At 49.5% G+C, this 22302-nt stretch overlaps 4 protein-coding genes across 4 annotated transcripts; 3 read left to right on the plus strand and 1 right to left on the minus strand.

Moving 5' to 3' along the window:
* Positions 1–8504: 8504 nt before the first annotated feature.
* On the minus strand, positions 8505–11037 carry UV8b_05423 (uncharacterized protein; the record flags this gene model as incomplete). Its single annotated transcript, XM_043142920.1, has 5 exons — positions 8505–9983; positions 10040–10324; positions 10382–10532; positions 10593–10866; positions 10989–11037. The coding sequence occupies 5 exons, from the start codon at positions 11035–11037 to the stop codon at positions 8505–8507; spliced, it is 2238 nt and encodes a 745-aa protein (XP_042998853.1).
* A 433-nt stretch (positions 11038–11470) lies between these two features.
* UV8b_05424 (uncharacterized protein) lies at positions 11471–13823 on the plus strand (the record flags this gene model as incomplete). The annotated part of the gene is made up of 2 exons (XM_043142921.1): positions 11471–12758; positions 12937–13823. 2 exons carry the CDS (start codon positions 11471–11473, stop codon positions 13821–13823), a joined length of 2175 nt encoding a protein of 724 aa, XP_042998854.1.
* A 3068-nt stretch (positions 13824–16891) lies between these two features.
* On the plus strand, positions 16892–17459 carry UV8b_05425 (uncharacterized protein; the record flags this gene model as incomplete). Its single annotated transcript, XM_043142922.1, has 3 exons — positions 16892–16921; positions 16995–17085; positions 17335–17459. 3 exons carry the CDS (start codon positions 16892–16894, stop codon positions 17457–17459), a joined length of 246 nt encoding a protein of 81 aa, XP_042998855.1.
* Positions 17460–19958: 2499 nt separating this feature from the next.
* UV8b_05426 (uncharacterized protein) lies at positions 19959–21467 on the plus strand (the record flags this gene model as incomplete). The annotated part of the gene is made up of 2 exons (XM_043142923.1): positions 19959–20380; positions 20495–21467. The coding sequence occupies 2 exons, from the start codon at positions 19959–19961 to the stop codon at positions 21465–21467; spliced, it is 1395 nt and encodes a 464-aa protein (XP_042998856.1).
* Between the last annotated feature and the right edge of the window lie 835 nt (positions 21468–22302).

Genomic DNA, 22302 nt, shown 5'->3' on the forward strand with positions numbered 1-22302 from the left:
ATACCCCGATAATATACTTCCCTTAATAGAGGGACCCGATAGCGATACCCTTAAAGTCGCCAATATTAATATCCCACGATTTACCGTTCCTAACAGCACCAGGCAAGCCCCTAATATTAATAAAACAGCTGCCCCTAATACTAAATATTACGAATTATAGTATCGCAGCAACAACCCATAGGCCCAGATGCCTCAACCATAGGCCCAGATGCCTTAACCATAGGCTCAAATGCCTCAACCATAGGCTCTAATGCCTCACCTAATAATACTAAAGATAGGCATAGCACCAGACCCCTCCCGGTACTATCGGCCTACTTAGGCCGATAAACGGACCGTTTTAATAGGAAGACCTGTTAAAATCCTATAGTAGCCTACTAGGCTGCTGGCCTAATGCCCTACTGGCTTACTGACCTTCTAATCCTTATACCGCCTCTTAGACTTACAATAGTCTTACCAACCTTAGGCCTTTGCCTTTTACCTTAGGATTTTCAGTGGATTATTTACTATATATCAAGTAAGGTAGGCCTTATTAAAAAAGGTGTGGCATTGCTAAATTAGCGTGGTGGGCCTACTAGTGTGGTGGCGGCCTACTAGTGTAGTGGCTAGTCCACTAGTGTGGTGGGTAGTCACTAGCGTGGTGGTTAGTCACTAGCGTGGTGGCTAATTACTAGTGCGGTGGTTAGGGTGGTTAGAAAGGCTGGATATAGTAGGGCTGCTGACGTATTATATATGTGGCATAGCGAGCATTACGGGGAGCTTTCTTACTGGCTACCTTGGATGCCTAGGCCCACCCCTCCTTCGTGTATATATAGGATAGCTTTTCCCTTTCTTTCTAGATAGTAGAAGGGCAGCACAATCGAACCTATTAATGCACTATATGCCTCTTAACTCCCACCTTTCCTGCGTTTTTCTGGTTATCTTATATTTGCCTTGCCTTTACACTTGCCCTGCTTTATAGCACTTGTATAGTCTTAGGACTTAGTGAAAAATCTAGTATTTATACTAAGATTAGTTCACAGGTCGCAGACAGTCTCGTGCCATCTAGCTAGCTAGTAAGGCTCTGCTTTTATAGTGACCTTGAGAATTGCAATAAGACCGGTAAACCTAAACCGACCTAGGTTATAGGATAACCCAGCCAGAGATCCCGCCAGCCTACCATAAGGCTACCAATAAGCCGTTCCGGAATACCCTCCAGAATACCACTAAGAAGATTATACCCAAAAAGCCTATACAGAGGTCGGGTTTAATAATATTTCGAAGAAGATATCTGACCTCTTATGCAGCTATCGTATAGAGGATAGATATAGCAGCAAAATAGATGACTTCCTTATATTAAAGGTAGTATCCTTTAAGAGTAAGTACTGCCTTTTAGGACTGCCCGATTATACATTCGCTAAAGCTTTTTAAATTATACTAATCGGCGATACTAAGATATACTACTTCGATAATATCGAACGTATTTATAATACCCTTACTTTTAACGATATAATCTGCAAAATTAAGAGCCATTTCGAGAATAAGAGCATAGAACAATTCTATTTGCACCATTAGAATAGAATAACGCTCCAATCAACTATCGCGAAATATCCTAATAAGTTAAAGCTAGAATGCCTTAATATCCTACTAGAGGAACTTCAGCGCCTATATTATAGTCTTTTTCCCCCCTTTATAGCTGATATAGAGCTTCATCGATAAGTGCTTAACGCTATAAGGGATACCCCTAAATATAGCCAAGCTATATATCGTTATGCCTCTATATTTAAAGGCCTTACTACTAACCTACGGCGATCCCTTTCTATCTACGAGACTACCTATATAACTCAATAGCATCAATTCCTTTAATAATAATAGCAGCCTTAATAATATCAGGATATTGAAGATGCTAATATTAATAATAATATGGCGTTATTCATAGATTGTAGATATAGTTAATCCCACAACTGGTATTAACGCCCCTAACGATACAGACCCCCTTAACGGCAATAATAGAATCGCGCCTTTCATCGCGCCTTTCTAGTTAGGCCCCATTAAAGAAGATACTTTATTTATAATAAATTAGGATATTAGTCATCCAACTATACTAATAAAGAGCAATAAGAATTAAAGGCACAATGGCTAAAGAACCGTTCTAACCATACTGCCCCTAATAAGAAGAAATTCCGCATTTTCCTATAGGAATACAAAAGGACTGCCGATTAAGCCCTTAAAGATGCTAATTTTAACGATATCATTAAAGATATTAAAGTCATAATAGCAGGGATTATATATTGGGATATAAAGGATGCTATCGCACCATAATTTATAGCTACTTAGTATTTCTTAGCCCTTGCATAAATAGAACTATTACTTTCTTCATCTATCGAGATATTGCAAGCCCTACAGGATGAATTATACTAATATGCCTTCCTGCAAATTAACCCCTTCTAAATACCTTTACCGAGTTCTGCCTTTCTAAAAGAAGAATATTATAGTGATTATACCTTCTACAGAATCCTCCTAGATACCGGCGCCTCCGGCCTATCTATAGCAGGTATAGGGCAAGTAAAAGCCCTAATAAGAGTAATAAAATCTTTAACGATCGAGTCAACTACTAAGCAGTATACTATTAATTTTAAAGCAGGCTCTACTATATCTTCTGGTATACTAAATATTCCGACAATATTCGGCAATATCCCCTTCTACGTTTTTAATAGTAGCACCCCCTTTCTCTATTCTATTACGGATATAGATAAGATAGGCGTGAAGCTAGATAATATCGATAACCTATTAATCTAAGGGAATATTAAGGTTCCAATTATTAGGAAATAGGGATATCTATAGTAGACTCTTAATACCATAGATACTACTGCCTTCTATCTATCGTTATAAGAAATCCGTTAGCTATATCGTCGATTCGGGCACCCTTCTATCAATAGGCTCTCCAAATTGCTTTAATAGGCTGGTTATAATAATATTAACCGCAATATTATCGAGAGTATTACCTATATATGCTATTAATACTAGATGAATATAAAGGCACCTAACCGGTTTAAATTCACCCTTAAGGATGACAATACTAGCCAATTTAACTATAAAATTATTATCGATATCCTTTATATTGATAATCGGCCGGTATTACATATTATGGATGCTGCAATAAGCTTCTAGGCAGCTAGATTCCTCGATCCATAATGATAGAAGGCTTAAGACATTTAGAATGCCCTTAAGGAATGCTGGATCGATATATATCTCGGCCTACTAGATTGGATAATTTACGATGCCGGTCTAAACTTCGCCTCTGCTAAATTCCGTCATAATGCCCGGCTTTTCTCTATTAATATAGATGAAATCCCCATCAAAGCCCACTATAGTATTAGTAAAGTCAAAAGATACTACGCCCTATTATACAGAGCCTATATTATCGTTAATGAAGAAGTAGGCAACCTATTAATAAAGGAACAGAAACTATAGCTAGCTATTAAAGCTGTTAATGATTCTGCTAGGCCTAATAGCCTCATACCCACATTACTAATCTTTAGAGTATATCCCCGATTTATGGATAACTCACCCCCTAGCCTATTAGTATTATAATATGCCTTAATATTACGAAAGGCTACTAACGAAGCTAGGAAATGCCTCGCTAAGCGACAGGTTCGCAATACCCTTACTTAATAGAATAGCCTAAATATATAGCCTATCTACCGACTACCCCTATAGTCCGATATATAGGTATAGAAAGAAAAGGGTGGATAGCACAGGCTATACCAGCTAATCAGCCTTGATAGTAAGACCTATATCGTACAGATGCCATATAGCCTGGTCAAGTTCCGGTTAATAGTCGTTAAGCCTTATAACCACGACCTTAATAGCGATCCTACTGCCGATAATCCCAAAGATATCGTCTATACCGAAGGCCCGGCCCGCCCCGGCAGGCTAGAAGTTAGGGTACCGGCTGCAGCCGCACCTCTAGCCGCAATATATCCATCGCCAGCTACTAGCCCTAATCAAATTAGGCTAATATTACTAGCAAGGGTGGTATCCAACGTCATAATCAATAAGGACTAAGAAGAGGCTCTCGTTAATACTATCGCTTCTAATACCATTATTAATGCCTCTTTCCTAACCGCGAAAGAGTAAGCCAACCTATAGCTTATTAGTCAATTACACCAGGAAGGGAAGATCATAACCTTAGGAAACCCTTTCGAATAGTCTAACCATATAGAGGTAGAAGCATTATAAGCCCGCGATATATTCCGATTTATTACCTTTAATATCGGCAAATATAGCGCCTAACGCCTCTTTAACTTACATATAGTACAAGAGATAAAGGGCAAAGGTATAGATACGCTATACGAGAAGTCTAGGCTTATAATATAAGGTCATAGTAATAACGAGAAGCAATTAATATTGACTTAATCCCCTATAATTCAACGGGCGAATTAAAGGCTACTAATATCAATAGCTCCATCACTATAATATTCTTACGGCCTATTCCTTTAGATACGTAATATCACGCAGGCTTATATGTAATCTTCTACAACCCTCAATCATTTAATTATCGCTAAGCTACTTAAGTAAATAGCGTATTAATACCCCGATAATACGATTATAGAAGTGGTAAAGCCACTATACGGAATAGCTGAGGCAGGCACCTATTGGTGGGTAATATACTTCCGGCACTATCGCGAGAAGTTAGGCATAACCATATCGACTTATAACCCCTATTTACTGATATCTACTAGTAACGACCGTACTGGTGTTACTAACCGTAATAGCGTTACTAACCGTACTAATATTCCTGACTATGCTGGCGATACTAGCATATGCTTCGGTATCGTAGGTATACAGACTGACAATACCCTTAGCCTAAGTGATAATACCTTCTTCTAATAGAAAGAATTAGAGCTTACTAAGGCAGGCTTTAACGCTAAGCCTAAAACGAAGCTATTACTAACTATGCCCCTAATATTTAACGGGTATATACTGACGGCTAATACTAACAGTATAATATTATGCCAAAAAGGTCAAAGTAAGAAGATCGCGACCATCAATAAGAATACGCCCACAGCCCAGCATAATTATATCGAATAACATACTCGCGGTGCTTACGTGGCTATAGTCTGCCAGCCTAAGGCGTCTTTCGACCTATCTATCGCAGTATAATACTAGCAATCTAACCCTAAAGATATCGCAAGGTTGAATAAGCGCCTTTAATGGCAGCGCAATAACCAGGATTGTGGCTTACGGTATATCAATTTAGCCCTTACTATAGCTAAGATCTTTATATTTATTGACGGATCCTTTGCCAACAATAAAGATTTAAGCTCCTAGATTGGTTACGTAATTATGCTAAGGAATAAGGCAGATACTGCGAATAACGCCTTCCAGCTGACCAGTAACATCATTACTTATAGCTCTATAAAGAGCAAGCGGGTAACACGCAACGCACTCGCTTCGGAGCTATATAGCATAGTGCAAGGGGTCGATATCGCATATACGATAGGCACGACCCTTAATATAATTACCAATAGGCTAGGATTGCCGAAGATCCCCACAGTTATATATACAGATTCGTTTTCGCTATACGAATGCCTAGTCAAGCTAGGCACTACTAAGGAAAAGAGGCTTATAATAGATATTATAGCCCTACAATAGTCATACAAGCGCCAGGAGATTTATAAGATCCATTGGATCAATAAGAATAATAATCTCGCCGACGTAATAACTAAAGGAACGCCTAATAAAGCCCTTAAGACCTTCGTCGACCAAAATAAGGCTATTATACATATAGAAGGGTAGATAAAGAGGTCGGTTAATATCTGACTGCATTTAGAAGGTATTAGTAATATTATAGGTGGCAAGTGTGTAGATTTTCCTATATTCAATATTATATGCAATACTGCCCCTTTTCTGCCCTTTTGTTTTAGCTGCGATATTTAATATACCGGCTGTACGGTATGAGCCTATATAAGCCGGCCGCGCGGCGCGATAGCGTTATCGGCGGCACAACCTGCCGAGACCGCGCCGCACTTTTCTTTCTATATATGCGCTTTATATCCTAGCGATTCCGATATTTGCTTCTATAAAAAGAGAAGCTGCCAGTATCGGAATCGCTATCGCAAGGTGCCCAATTGGGCATATTGCGACGGATGTGCCGCGCACACCCGTTGCGCACGATATGGCCACTTTTGCCCCTTTTGCCCCTGTGCCCCTAAGCCCGGTAGGGCACGCGGGCAGCCCGGCCCAACCGCGCCGATATACGTAACTACGGTACGCACAAAAAGGCCACATTATATAATTACCCTCTTTTGCTTCCTTTCTTTCCTCTTAGTTAGACAGTTATAATTAAAGAAGTAATCATACCTTTGACCGGTGACCTCACGGTACTTAATACCACGCGCGCAACCCTACGTACAACTGGGTACCCCTTGATGTAACACCAACATATATAGCCTTATTAATTATAGTTTTAATTATCTATATTAGGGTTATTGCAATTCTCAAGGTCACTATAAAAGCAGAGCCTTACTAGCTAGCTAGATGGCACGAGACTGTCTGCGACCTATGAACTAATCTTAGTATAATACTAGATTTTTCACCAAGTCCTAAGACTATACAAGTGCTATAAAGCAGGGCAAGTGTAAAGGCAAGGCAAATATAAGATAACCAGAAAACGCAGGGAAGGTAAGAAGTTAAGAGGCATATAGTGCATTAACAGACTCGATTGTGCTACCCTTCTACTATCTAGAAAGAAGGGGGAAAGCTATCCTATATATATACGAAGGAGGGGTGGGCCCAGGCATCCAGGGAAGCCAGTAAGAGGGCTCCCCGTAATGCTCGCTATGATACGTCAGCAACCCTGCTATATCCGACCTTTCCAACCACCCTAACCACCGCACTAGTAATTAGTCACCGCACTAGTAACTAGCCACCACGCTAGTGACTAACCACCACACTAGTGGACTAGCCACCACGCTAGTAGGCCACCACGCTAATTTAGTAATGCCACACCACGCTAGTAGGCCGCCACCACGCTAGTAGGCAACCACGCTAATTTAGCAATGCCACACCTTTTCAATAAGGCCTACCTTACTTGATATACAGTAAATAATCCACTGAAAATCCTTAAGGTAAAAGGCAAAGGCCTAAGGTAATACTACCATAAGTGTTGATATAAACTCGGGGTACCCAGTTATCCGTAGGGTCGCGCGCGTGGTATCATGTACCGTGAGGTCACCGGTTAAAGGTATGATTACTTCTTTGATTATGACTGACTAACTAAGAGGAAAGAAAGGAAGCAAAAGAGGGTAATTACACGATGTGGTCTTTTTGTGCGTGTGCTGATGTCACGTGCATCGGCGCAGTCGGGCCGGACTGCCCGCGTGCCCTACCGGGCTCAGGGGCACAGGGGCAAAGTGGCCACATCGTGCGCAACGGGTGTGCGCGGCACATCCGTCGCAATGTGCCCAATTGGGCACCTTGCGACAGCGATTCCGACAATAAGTCCAAGAGGCGGTATAAGGGCCAGAAGGTTAGTAGGCCAGTAGGGCATAAGGCCAGCAGCCTAGTAGGCTACTATAGGATTTTAACAAGGGTTCTAATAGGGGTATAGATATTTCTTAGGTCGGTCTCTTGCTAGGCGGTTTCTACTATAAAATTTATAGCCTCTCGTACTTTTCCTAGTACTACTAGGGGGATATAGTCCTATAGCTCTTTTATGAAGTCTTTAATAATATTAGCTATAGGTTGTATCTGCTTTTAGGTAGGCTTGGCCTCGGTCTAGTAATATTGTATGCTATTCGCAATCGTAGTAGTTGGGTTATAGCGGCTATATGTAATGCCGCCTTTATTCCCTCTATTAATATCTATTACTTCGTTCGTGCTTACTACGCTTACTCTTTAGATGTAATGCGCTATAGGTAAGGGGGGTAAACGGACGAGAAAAAGCGATTAGAAATATTAGAATTGATTTTAGAGGCGGTTCTATGCCGCTACCTAGGTGCGGGCGAAATCGCGAAAGTCTGGCTATTATGGGCGTTCGCAGTGACCTATTTCCCCTTTTAAATTATTTTCACAACGGCAACCCGGCGTGGCTGCGAGCCTGCCAACACCGTGTCTCGTATGACTGACTGGCTACGAGACGTCTTAGCTCGGAATAACTGACGCCACGCGCCGACTAATACCGTTGGGAAGAATGTGAGTCATGAATGGTTCAACATGGGCTCAGCATCGACTCGGGAGCCAAGACATAAACCGGTTTACCTGCGCACAGCCTGCCGCTACCAGAAGCAATGGATTCTTCGTTGGGATAAAAGACGTTCAAGTCGGGTGGAATCATACTGGAGTGGGCAAGTCGTGATTGAGTATGCCAAAAGTGATTGCGACACGTGCTTATAACGCAATGATACACAGTGACCCGACATACCTTTTCGTCGGAGTGAAGATGGGAAGTTTGCATACGCTGTCACGGGTCGTTGAGGGTGATGAATCCGGGGGAAAATGGCTTACATGGCATCTCAAAGCCCCTATTCAGTATTGTTCCGACCGAGGTCCCTTCTTACCCTCCAAACGCGAGATCCTACCGGCCTCTTCTCACTACCCTTCAAGACTTCTATCCAGGGTACCGTCGATACCGCATGGGCGCCTACCGCGTGGGCTTGTGTAGTAGTCCTATGGCTGCTGTCATCTTCGCCGCTGGTTTCCCCGTCCGATGTCTCGGCTTCGACTTCCTTGTCTGCCAATTCATCTGCATAAGATTTATCGTGCAGATCCTCAGCATATGCCCAGTGAGGACTGTCGAAATGGCCGTGAATCAGAACTACGCTTCTACCGTCGGACCTGAGCTGCTCCATCTTTGCCAGTGGTAGTGGAGTAATGACTTGCAGGCACCGAGCCTCGGTGTCGATGCCTCGGACAAGAACTAGCCCGATAGTTTTGCAGTATCTAGGGTCCAGCGTCCCATCCGATGGATTTTCCATATACGGCAACCCTTCTCTGGTCCTCAAGACGGTGATGTCTGCGGCCATCGATGGCCCGGCGTCTCCTACTTGTCCCGAAATGCTGCCAAGCCCTTGAAAAGCCGCGGCCTCCTCTATCTCCACTACCGCCAATATAGAGCCGTCTATGGAAGCTGCCAGTAGATCCGGCGAGGACTGAAAGTCGTACATGAGAAGGCCCAATATGCCGCTATTCTTGCCTTGGTAGCGAACGCTGTACGGCCGCATTGTGCTCAGTGGCCGAGCCGACCATTTGATCGAAGAGCAGCTTGTCGGCTTGGCGCCAATCGACGGTTGTGAATGGAAATATGCCATGGCTTGCATGGATCGAAAGTGTGCAGCAGTCCGGGACATGAACTCTGAAGGCTGAGACGGGAGAGCTGTGAAGTTGGTCCTTGTTGCGTCCCGCAAAACTTCAACCACATCGGCGGGGCCGTCTTCCGACATGTAAATGACTTCTGCCGGATGAATCTTCGTAATCAGCTCCACCAAAAGATCTAGGCCAGTGCCGAGAATCCATCCAGGAGTATTAATGACTAGGGGACAGTCGCGCATTGATCGGTGATGAGTCTCGTATAAATCGATGGCGCATGCAAGGAATAGATCGGGCGCCGAGGCGGTTGTCACCGACGCTAGAGAGTGGCATCTCACGATTAAGTTTCCGGGGTCGTCAAAAGCGGCGTGAGTGAAGGGGACTCCAAAGTTGGGTCGCGAAAGGCTAACTAGCGAAACCGTTCCAGGAGGGGCAAACTCGGGTTGCCCCGGGTCAAGATCGAGAACAGCCACTCGCCTTGTGGTTCTTGAATCTCCCAACGAAGTCAGGAGGCGATTCGTCATGAATCTTGCAAACGTGGATTTTCCGGCCGACTTTGGGCCACAAACGAATGCTGTCCACGGCCGCCCTGCCGAGATTGCTGGTGCCATGGAAGCCAGCATCTTGTTCCATGCAGGCGGGGAGGCCAACTCTTGGATGGCAGATTTATTGGGAACATCGTTTGCGCATCCAATCTACCGTCATGTCAGCGGTACCTTCATCTCTGTAACGATTCACACAAAACACGAACAAACTGAAACGACCTATTGGCAGCGGTCGCATTGTCCTTCCCCGCTCCTTCGTTCCATATCCTCCTAAACAATGGAGAGAGGCGGCCCAACCTTCTCAGGTTGTTTGAATTGGGGTCGTTGTGTATTTCCAGCGTTGAATCCTGTATGGTTCGAATAACCGGCAGAGCCAAGCATTGCGGAGCTTGAGCCCAGTAGATAGTATCGGAGGCGCGCAGAATTGCTCCGGCCATGGTGGCCGCGCCGCTGACTACTCGTAACCCAAAACTTCCAAGCATCAAAAACCGCTACGGCTCATGATCAGCTGAGCCGACTAGATCGGAATGGGAGTGCCAGTCCATTACCTCGCCCTCATTAAGCATCAGTTCCAAAACGCCATCAGCATTAACTCGATGGTTGTTTTTTATCAGTTGGAAGGACGAATAGCTTATGATCTGGGGTTGAGACGCAGACGATTGCGATTTCTCGTCAGGAGATTCAACATCTGCTGCTCGGCTTTTCTCTTCTGATCAGCAAGTACGGTAGATTGAGGAGGGCCATTTTGAGACGCTTCACCTTGTGCTCTTCAGGGGCGTCAGAGTGCTTGGCTGATCCGCATCATTGCGCCGCGAAGAAGCTTGCAGGCCACCCTTTTTAGGACATCTGGCCGCTTGTCTGTTGGGTTTGGGAGATTGAAGGGCACTGAAAGAGTTTGTGCTGGGGCCCAATGACTGCGCTGGCGTTTCCTTGTTCTGTACGGCGGACGCGGCAGACGCAGCAGACGCACCAAGACGCCGACGAGCTGCAATCGCACTGACGGCACTGACGGCACTGACGGCATTGGCTGGGGCTAAGGCTTGTATTAGACACCTTGTCTGGTTACTTCCGGAACAGCGCTCTCTATCTTATGCAATTGCTCAACGAGAAAACAGACGGGATCAGGTACTCTGAAAAGAAAGGAGCAAAACATACAAGGAGGATGTCCTTGTCCATCCAGCTTTCGTCGTTTACTGCTAGACATGATAGGTTGAGGAGGTAATCCGAGCCACTGCTAGCGACACTTGCGCGACGACGACCATGACATGACGCAAGAGGCATTTGAGGGGTCAAGGACTCGGAGGGTTGCAAGTTTATCTGGTGCTTCAAGACGTATGTTCGTGTACGGAAGAAGTAACAGTTGATACATACTACATACCAACAGGTTGGACAGCGACCGGGGTGAGAAGAAAGTCAAGTGAAAAAGACTTGCCCGATAAGATAAACAAATATACAGTACGTATGCGCACGTCGCGCGAGGGCAGGCGCGAATGTGGGGCCCAAAGCAAAAAAGTAATTTCGCGACTTTCGCGACTTCCCAAGACTTTCCGCTTCCAGATCTTCATCTTCATGAAAAAAGCTTGGGCTGCGCACTGTGATTTCACAACGGCCACGAGCCTGCCAATCAATTGCTCACAATGCCTCCCAAGGGGCCTTTCAAGGTACACTCCCTGAGCAAGCACATCGAGGACACCAAAAAGGGCCTCGGCGCCGAAGCACAGTACAACAAACGACCCGCCGCCAGAGCAGCACCCGTGATCAAGAAGGAGCGCGGTGCCATCAATAAGACCATTTTCGGTGGCGACAGTGAGGATGAGGACGGTAGCGTCAGCAGCAGCAGCAGCAGCAGCAGCAGCAGCAGCAGCGACGATGAAGGAGGCGCCGACTTTTTGCGGAAACTAGCTCCCCCAGCTGCGGCACCATCAAAGGCCAAGGCCAAGCCCAAGGCCAATCCCAAGCCCAAGGCCAAGCCCAACAAGGCGGCCAGGAACGACGAGATTGCCGACAGCGACGACGAGCGGAAAAGCACGGCTAAGAGTCGCGCATCAGTCAGCACTGCTCTGTCGGTGAAAGGGGAACAGTCATCCTCGGATGGCAGTACCAGCCGTTCTGAATCCGAGTCCGAGTCCGAGTCTGATTCAGAGCCGGGGAAAGGTGAAGAGAAAGGGACAGCCAACAAGAAGCCGCTCAAGAGTGCATCCAACCCCAGCTCCACTTCCACTTCCACTTCCACTTCCACTTCCACTTCCGCATCCGCATCCGCATCCGCATCCGCATCCGCATCCGCATCCGACTCAGACGGGGGGGAAAGTGAAGGCGGTGATACCCCCGACGCAGATAGCGAGTCCAGCGAAAGTGAGCGAGACTCCGAAAGCGAGAAGTCGAGCGAGAAAAAGGCAGATGCGGAACGCAAGCCTGCCAAACGATCGGCTGATGGCGATGCAACGAATGGCGCTTCAGATACTAGCTCTAGCGAGGAGAAGAGCGACGATGATGAAACGGCTCTCGTCGCTAGAAGGAGCGGCAAGAGGAAGGACTCTTCTTCGGGTGACTCTGACGGAAATGACGCCGATGAATCAATGCACATGGCCGACCGGAGAGACGACGGTCCAACCGCTCCCCAAGATTTCATTGCCCCTGATTTCGTCCTTCGCAAGAGCAACGATGGAGCCAATGGGCAGGACGTGGCTCGAATCTGCAGCCAGGCCAATACGCAAGGAAAGCATGTTTGGTACTTTACTGTGCCTGCTAACCTGCCGATTTCCGTCGTCCAGAATATGGAGATACCGTTGGATCAGTTCAACCAAGGCGATAGGATTTTCTCGCACGCGGGGGAAGATTACGGGATTTCATTTGACAATATGACGCCTAAGAGCTCAATCCAAATTCTGATTCCCTCTGCGGACGGGGTTCGGTACCAATCTGGTACGCGCTTCTTTTTCTTTTTTCCATTTCTTCCTCTTCTTCTTCTTCCTCTCCTTTCTCCTTTCTTCTTCCTTTTTCTCTTTGTTCTACTCACTCTCTCCCTGGTTTTGGAAAGGGATGCCGATGCCGATGCCGACGCAGACGCAGTGAGAATATGGCTGACCATTTTCCCCTATAGGACCCAGGCCAGTTGAGCAAGTGATGCATGTCAAGAGAATCACCCAACTTGGGGATACAGTCGCAAGCACCTCGTCCGTTGGGTCAGCGGCCTCGAAACAAGCCGGACGCCCGCAACCAAAGGGCCTGAAGGCGAGATACCAGCCATTTGGTGTCAGCACGTCGATGGGCCAGATAGGAGATGATTCGACTTCGGAGCGGGAAGAGGACACCGAAATGCCGGATGCTCATGTTCCTGCTGCCAGATCATCATCATCATCATCATCCAAGCCCGCACAAGCAAAGGGGGTAGGGAAGGAGGAAGAGGAGAAGACGGAGAAGAGGAAGAAGAAGAAGAAGCGCAACGAGGAATCGGATGCGACTCGAAAGGGCAAGAGAAAGCTTTCGTCCGAAGACGAGGCCACGGCCGCAGCAGAGCAACTGAAGGAGGAGAATCTCTCTGCAGAGAGCAAGGCAAAGAAGCAAAAGACGCTCAGGAATGCCAGTCCCGATCTTGGTTCCGACGAGCGCTCATGCTCGACTGTCAAGAGACAAACACCCGTGCTCCCGCCTACCATTCCCTGCTCGCAACCGGCTGCGACGACAACACCGGCAAAATCATGCAAGTCGAAGAGCAGGAAGATTGCCACGCCAGCCACTGCGCCGAGGCGGACAGCCGCGCCTGCGCCGTCAGTCCCGGGAAAAGTTTCTCCTGTACTCGTGCCCACTCGTGTCGTGCCGCCCAAGCCTCTGACAGACAAGAAGGAGGATGGGAAACCGAGAAAACGAAAGGACAGGACGGCCATTGCCGAGACTCAGCAGAGCCCTCCGCCAAGTGCCCAAGGCGCCAAGAGCTCGAAAAATAAGGTGACACCAGTGCCGGCTCCGGTATTCAAAGCATCGGGCTAGGGCAGGGGGGAGAGAGGGGGGGGAGGTGAAATATGAAATGGTGTATATGGGAGTGGGTAGCCGATTTGATTGGAAATGAACGACAGAGGGACAAGAAAGGCTACTGGTTTTGGGTCAGGAATGGCTCATGACTTGGCAATATCACAGACTACTGTAAGAATTTCGGACCGGATCTGGAAGGTTGGAGAGATGTTTCTCGCTTGGCTCTTACAGCCATAAGCTTCTTTTTGTTTTTTTTTGTTTTTTTGTTTTTTTGCTTTTTTGCTCTTTTTCTTCTCATTTTCTTTTTGGCTCACTGCTCAGGCAGGCGGAGTTTAGGAAAAGCAGTCGCTTTGCATCACTTGCTTTTGTTGTATCTGTTGCATCTGTTGCATCGGGAGGGGTCTCGTCTGTCCGGGGGCGGTACTCGGTAACGTACGTATGTACTCCGTACCTCGTGCAAGAAACGGACACGCCAAGGTCCTTGGCAGTGGCAGTGGCAGTGGCAGTGGCAGTGGGCTGAGCACACGTGACAGGAGATGAATGAAACTCGAGATGAAAACAGAATGAAACCAATTAAAATTAAAATTAAAGTTCAAAGACGAGAGGAGAAGAGAGAGAGAGAGAGGGAAAGAGAGAGAGGCGCTGGGCGAGCGAGCTACCCTTGCCTGAAATTACGGCTGGTTGAAACATCGCAGGGACGGTTTGGTTTGCCGGCAGACTCGGAGCGGGGATGGTTGTTTGTAAACGAGCCGTTTCATCGTGCATATGGGAAGGCAAAGGCAATGGCAAAGGAAAGGGACAATGATGGTATCAGGGCGAGACGACTAGCTGCCGGCCGGCAGCTGGCAGCAACGGGCATGGCAACTGGCGTGGCGGCTGGTTGGACAAGCCCGATGGCCTCGCGACCTGCATAGCTGACAGCCGGCGCGAAACTGCCTCTGCGTTACTCTCCGTATGCTACGTTTTTTCTTTCTTTTTTTGTTTTTTTTTTCTTCATCTCTTCTTCTTCCGTCTCGTTCGAGCATGGTCAGTCATTGGAGACGGAGAGGTTTGCGCCAAGCGGCGCTGGGCGCGTGCGGGCTCCGGAGTGAGGGCCGAGGCGGGTGCCGAAATCAAGAGTGGGCTGGGCGTCTGCATCTCCGTACGCTACCGAGCACAATACCACGCGTTCTCTGGTCTGACTGATGGCATGGCATGGCATGGCATGAAAACTAACTCCGTGCTCGGCAAGTGGCAGGATAATCTCCCGTGCGACCAATAAACAACCGATAGACTGCCAGCTAAGCCGTCCTGAATGGGCACGCCGCACGAGGTGGTGGGGAACACCAAGCCGGGGCCGGAAATTACATCGAGGCTGGACGGGGGGAAGAAATGGGTGTTGGGGGGGGGGGGGGGGGGGGGGGGAAGCAAAAAAAGAGTTGGGGTTTTAAAACAAAAAAAAAAAAAAAAGAAAGAAAGAAAAAAGAGAGCCATGCTGCTCGAAAAGAGGGAAAAAAAAAAAAAAAAAAAAAAAAAAAAAAAAAAAAAAAAGGGCATCGGGCCATTTCCCTCTTGTACGGTCCCGCGTGCCTCTTGCCCCTTGTCCCTTGCCCCTGGCCCCTTGCCCCTTGCCCCGTGCTGACTGACTGACTGTCAGATTCTCACGATGCTTTTCCACTGTCCACCAGCCAGCCAGGCGGCTGAGTTTGTGAAATGAGACAAAGGAAACCCCCGGGGGCGTGTCGTCGCAGAATCGCCTCGCGCCAACAGCTCCTTGATACCGCGTGGAAATTTGGTGAAAAATGTCGTAACACCAGGTTCTATCGTTTCAACTTTTCAACTCCAAAAGCTGATGCGCTGGCCTTCTGGCGCTCACTCGAGGGAAACGGCGGGTACCTACGAACATAACATGACACGACACGGTACGCCGTGCTTGGGCGCAGGGTGCCTGCAGCTCGGAGTGCCGTGTATCGTGTACCCCGGGCGGACTAGCATCCCTCGAGGTCGACGCCAACTTCCAAGTACCAAGTACATGCGGAGTACCCAGCCCGCAGCGCCTCGGTTGCCGCCGCCGCATCGCTGCTTCCAATTCCACCCGAGGCGACTTCTCTGGCTGGCTGGGGATTTCTGGGGAGCTTACATGCATGTGAGCTTTCTTCCGCTACCTCGTTCAGCTAGCTGTTCGCTGGCTCGACTCACATGATTCCCCCCCCCCCCTCCCCCCCCCCGGCAAGTGTTGAACACCATGCAACGGACCCTTCACACAGGGGAGGGGGTCCCAGAGTCACCAGACGGGACGGACGGACGGGTTGGAGTTGCATCGTCGTGCTCAAGGGTGACTTGCCCCACCTATGGAAGAACCCGGCTCCCATGACAATGCCATGATCGCGTGAGGTGAGTCTTGTCTCGTGCCTGGGAACAAGCAAAGTAAATAATCCGGGGGAAGAAAAAGAGTACCGAATCGACAGAGTATACATAGAACCGCAGCGGTTCTGCCCAGCAAAAAGTCGTGGCTGGAAACCTGGTTGACCTGTCCCGCTTCGGCATGCTCTATACCTAAGCATTAGTGACTGTGGCACATTTACGGAGTACTGGACGCAACAATTTCCCTTGAAGCAGGTCACGAGCCCATGGATCGATTCTTCGCACCTTGGTATTTCCCTTTGGTACTTCTAGCATGGTTCAATAGTTGGCAGTGGATTCATGGCAAGATTCCCAAATTCCCGCCTGGGTTCTTCGAGACAAGAGGACCGACCTACTACCTACCTCCTAGTCATGTCCATGGGCCACCCGAGAATCTGCGGCGCTGAATGCCTGCCTGCCCGACCGTTCCGCTTCCATCCCACGACTTATGAGTTGGGGGGGGGCTTGACATTGATTAACCAACCACCTGCAATCTCAGAGCAGTTTGGCTAACGGACGGGGCGAATCCGAAGGCGTGGCGGCTCAGGCTATCCAATAGCCGGCAACCACCACCGACCCCGTGGCTTTTCATCTGCACGTCAACGGCTTGGAGATGGGGTACCTCCGTTCAAACGAAAAGGCCTCGGTCGCCAGCGGCCGGTGCTCAATGCTTGCTGGCCATCGTCGGACGAGGCAAACGCCGGATGGCTCGGGATCAACTACACGCAGCTGATGTGCGGCTAGTTCGCGGTTTGTCCGGCCTGGACATTGCCAGCACACCGCAACTTATCCCCATTGCGCTACTAGCATGGTCGACTATCCTCCCGCACCCTTCCCGAGAGCAAAGGCAAGAAGATCACCCGACTTTCGACACCTCTGCTCCCTTTGCTGCAAAACGGTGAGTGATTTCAAGCCATCCGAACCAGTGGAGGAGGGTGGGCGGCGGCGGCGGCGGAGGCGGCCACACGACTGAGCGGAGGTGTCAAGGTTGGATCGTTCAGTCAGTAACCAGACTCTTTGTGTTGTTGGCCTGCCTTGCGTCCATCTGCCGTCCATCTGCCGTCCATCTGCCGTCCATCTGCCGTCCGACTTTCATCACCTCGTCATGGCGAACTGGCCGGCTGATGTAAAAACGGAGTCGCGACAGAAACGAACATGGTTGCCGACTTTGCCGGCATGACGGCGTCGATGTTGACGGCGGAAAAGCTTGTTGAGCACGCGAACCTCCGCTGCCGATCCACCGACGACGGATCATGGCGCACTAGCTTATAACTGGGTGGACATGACCGTTCCGTTCCAAAAGGGAACTATGTACTCTACTGGCATGCCAGTCATGACGATGCGTCCCCCGTGCCTCTGGCGCAGGCTTCACGACCGCCTAGACGACATCCTTTTCCCCAGCAAACGAGGGGTGCTCCGGAGAAGAATAAGGACGGACAGAAGGGGGAAAAGAAAAGAAAAGAAAAGAAAAGTGAACAAAAGAAAAGAAAAGAAAAAGCTAGTGTATTTCCTATTGTGGTTCTTTTTCTTTCAGTCCGGACGTATATCTGGAAGCGCGATTTCTGCCTCGACTCCCAAGACAACAGATTGGTCCAATCCCAAGTTGGCAAAGGGAGGAAGCAGGAAGCAGGAAGCAGGAAGCAGGAAGCCATGACGCGTGCGACCTACTCAGCTGAGGGTTGTGGAGGAACACCTTGCCCAAGCAAGTACGGACGTCTCTACAGGTAGTACAGGTACCTTAGCAGGCTGTGGGAGGTACCTAACCTATCCGTCTAGGTACCTCTAGGTACTAATCACCTCCGAGGTGTGGAGTAAAGGCCTGGTCCTAATTCCATACTACGGAGTACGGAGTAGATGCTGATGCAATCGCTCATCGAGTCTGGAGTCTGACCTCAGCCAGGTGCCTTGCGTCTGGTGACACAATCGAAGCATCCGCTGCTAGCGCAAGCCCCAGAAAATAAAACGGGCGAGTGCAGATCCCCCGTTTGTCTCTGGAATCTATCTGTCATCCGTTGGTCAAACCAAACAGTCAGATTGCACGCATGTTGGGCATCGCGGCCAAGCGCACATTACAGTTGGCCTTTGTGTGTTCCGTCCTCCACCCAACCGTGGCGCGCCCGGCATGGGGTCCAGGGTCTAGGGGGTACACGTACCTAGGTACCTAGGTAGGTATCATAGGTACCTACATATCTACCTTAGGTACCTACCTTTCTGGTTGGAGGTACGCTACTTGTGGCGACTTGCAAAACTCTTGTGAGCAGGCAGTGGTGAATGGGGTACCTTGAACTCCGTATCCAAGTCCGAAACCCCCACCCCCCAGTGCCTGCTTCTTTCGATGGCTCCCTCCTGGGCTGATGCCCACTGCAATTTCCAGCCACCATGCTGCCACTGAATGAGTGGGTCCGTCTGGTGTCTGGGTTTTGCGACCACCAGCACTTGCTCAACATAGTTTAGTGCCGTCGTCTCTCTCCAAGCTTTCCCCGTCGTTAGTTGTGTGTGTTTTTTTTTTTTTTTTTTTTTTTTTTTTTTTTTTTTCCCCTGCGGCTGTCTTGCACTAATTTCCCAGGTAGCCCCAGCCGGCCGCCCCAAGAGGAACCAGCGCAGGTGCCAGAGGTCAGGCCAGCAAGTAACATTGAAACCTTCTGCTGACAGAGCGCTCGAGGCGCTAAACACCCGCTGAGCTCCGGCCCAAAAGCTGCACACACGGCACATGCCTGGCAGCTGCAGCGCCCTGACCGTAGGGCTCGTAGCGCTGGTTCTGGTCTGGTTTGGTCCAGCTGGTCTGGTCCGCCCGCTCCACGTCGCCTACCCCAAATTCCTCCTCGCCTCGCCCTCGCCCTCGCCCTCGCCCTCTGTCACCTGGTCGCTTTTGCGCTCGCACCCCCGGAAAGGCGATGAAAACCCCGTCTCCGGGTCGAGGTCATCGTCCCTATCTAGGTACTCCGTACATAGGTATGTATCTGCCTGGCCAGACCCGTCTACCCACCTACGAGCCTCCCACACACCAAACGCCCACCAAACGCCCACCAAACACCCACCACACGCCGCCCCCTTCCCCCCCCCTCCTTCCCCCCCAGGTACCAGACATCACCCAGAGGCCCCCCCCCCCCCCCCCAAGGCCAACTCCCAAAGCCCGCAGTGCTTCTCAGATCTAATCCTGGCCACATGCAGCCAACTAATCTCCTCGTCTCCCATTCCTCCTTCCTTGGCTCCCTCACATCGTCCGCTTATTCTCGTCCTCTCCTAGTTCTCTCCGTCGCTCTTCTCCTCCTTCAAACCCCCCCCCCCCCCCCCCTTTAACCTCCTCGCACCCACGACTTTCCACTTCCTTCCCTTTCCCCCGGTTTCTCCCACACGTGTCTGGAGTCGCTGCTCGAGCACAACTTCCACGACGACAACAGCGATTTCGACGACCGTGACCGTGGTACGTGCCCGAGAATACCACCGCCGGGGATATTTGTATTTGCTTCGCCTCCCGCACGCATTCGAAAAGCCCCAGTACTCGCTTAGCTTTGGATTATGAGTTAGAATTTGGGTATCCTTTTTTTTTTTTTTTTTGTTCTCAAAATCTCTTTGGAGGCCTGGAGTACCCACGAATTCCACGACACAGACACCTCGACGGTGCCCACCGTCGACCATTCCGCCCGACGTCCCGCGCGCCATACATTGTCGCTATATTCGCTGTGACCTGGGCGTCAAAATTGCGTCTTGGTCGGCCGTCGGTCGCTTTCAGGTCGCAACCCTGGCTTCCTCTCCGTCGATATCGTTATCATGAAGGATCTTGCTGGGTCTGCTCCGGGAAAGCCGGTTCTGCCGTCGCTATGGACTGAAAATCTCACCATCGCGTTTCTCAATCGCCTCCCCAATCGCTACCACGTCAGCAGAAGACGTCCTCGTTCCAAGTCAAAGACCATCACCCCTGGGGCCGAGGACATCACCACCCTCCATACCTCCTTCAATTTCTGGGACGGCCTACGGGATCTGCAAAAGCACAAGTGGAAGCAGTCAGACCTGCAATATGTCTTCCTCCTGGCCCTGACCCTCTTCTCCCTGTGGATAGCGCCACCTGCTCCTGCCCTCAAATTCTTCGCTTTGCTTGCCGCTTCTTGGATATTGCTCATGCCGGCCACCCGGCAATTTTTTCTGCCCTCTGTGACGATATGGGTCTGGCTCGTCTATTTCTTCTGCAGCCGGTATGTGACGTTGCCAGGTGTTTGTTCATCCATGATTGATTGCTTTCCGAGATGCTAGTCCCTGCTTCGCACGTTCGCTCGCACCCTTCAATGCTGACATGGAAACTCCGCCAGCTTCATTCCTTACGATTACCGGCCCCATATTTGGGTTCGTGTCCTACCAGCTTTGGAGAACGTCCTGTATGGAGCCAACCTCTCCAATATCCTCTCCGCCCATAAGCATGCCGTCCTGGACATCCTTGCATGGCTCCCTTACGGCATCATTCACTTTGGGGCTCCTGCCATTTGCGCCCTGCTCCTGTTCATATTCGCAGCTCCCGGAACAGCCCCTGTTTTCGCGCGCACGTTTGGTTGGATGAGCATCCTCGGCGTCACCATTCAGCTTGTTTTCCCCTGCACGCCGCCGTGGTACGAAAACCAACATGGGCTGGTCCCAGCCGCCTACGGCATGAAGGGCTCTCCTGCTGGCCTGGAGGCGATTGACAAGATCTTCGGCATCGACCTCTACACTACCAACTTTTCCTCGGCCCCGCTGCCGTTTGGCGCATTCCCTTCCTTGCACGGAGGATACGCGGTGCTCGAGGCTCTTTTCATGAGCCACTGCTTCCCCCAGTTCCGAATGTTCTTCATTGGCTACGTCGGCTGGATTTGGTGGGCAACCATGTACCTCAGCCATCACTATGCTATTGATCTCGTTGGTGGCGGTCTGATTGCCGCTGGCTTCTTCTACTCGGCCCGCGCGCGCTACTTGCCCCAGCGCCAGGCCGACAAGATTACGCGCTGGGAGTACGAATACGTTGAAGTTGGCGATCGCCACCGAGTTGCCGACGAAGAGTACGGGGACCAATACTTTAGTCTTGGCCTACTGGACCATCGCCGAGAAAACTCCAGCGACGGTTGGACGCTCGGGAGCAGTTCCAGCTGCAGCTCAAGTAGCGGCACCCTCAGCCCGACCATTTCGGACGACACAGTCCCAGGCATGATGATCATGGACATGTCAAGTAACGGCCATTTATGGGATGGAAGCGCTCCTCCTCGAGACGTGGAGCTGAGCGAAGTAGTGGTTGTCCGCCAACCACCAAACTGAGAGCTCAGAAAGTCGAACAACAATTTGACAGCAATTTGATCTCTCAAGTCAAAACGCCCGCGCGTTATTACACGGTCCAGCGACTGCACAAGATCCATCATGATCCCTTTGGCAACCATCTTCCTCTTGACGTGTGCCTCCTCGTCTTTTCTATTTTTTTTTTTTTTGGATTGACGACCAGCCTGCTCAATGACTCTCGGCATACCACCATTACCGAACACAAAATGTCGCATAAATAATTCTCCAACCACGCTGTTTTTTTTTTTTCTCCACACAACATCTTTGGCATTCATCGGCACAGCGATTAGGCGCAACACGGTGTTTTCACTCGGATTCTTGCTCCCTTCCCGAAGAAGAAATTGACGATCGCCTACACCACGCGGGGTTCGATTGTACTTTAATAAGAGGCTGAAAAGGGGTCGTCTGGGTTGGGGGGGGGGGGGGGGGGGCTTGAACCAACGTACTGCATATAATGGCTACGGGACGGCTTTTGCAAATGATAGAGTACGTAATGTATACATAACAGGTAATTCGTGCATATATGGGTTTTCAGGGAATGGGGTCGACATGCACCGATACGCTCGCTAGAGAGCCTAGCAGTGGGCACCAAAAGAGGCACTCATGATTCAGGATAAGGGATAGGGTTGGGCAATGGTCCCCAAGGCCGCTGCCGAGGGCAAACGGAAAGAGGAGAACCGAGGAGTCTGGTGGCTTTTGGCAAATGAGATTCAACGGGGGTGGTACGTGACAGACGAAGCACTGCCTCTTTTCCCTGCCTCATGACCGTGTGGAAGTGTTTTTTTTTTCTTTTTTTTTTTTTCCCGGGGAAGTCAAA

Source organism: Ustilaginoidea virens, chromosome 4 (assembly GCF_000687475.1).
Source record: "Ustilaginoidea virens chromosome 4, complete sequence".
Taxonomy (NCBI): Eukaryota; Fungi; Ascomycota; class Sordariomycetes; order Hypocreales; family Clavicipitaceae; genus Ustilaginoidea; species Ustilaginoidea virens.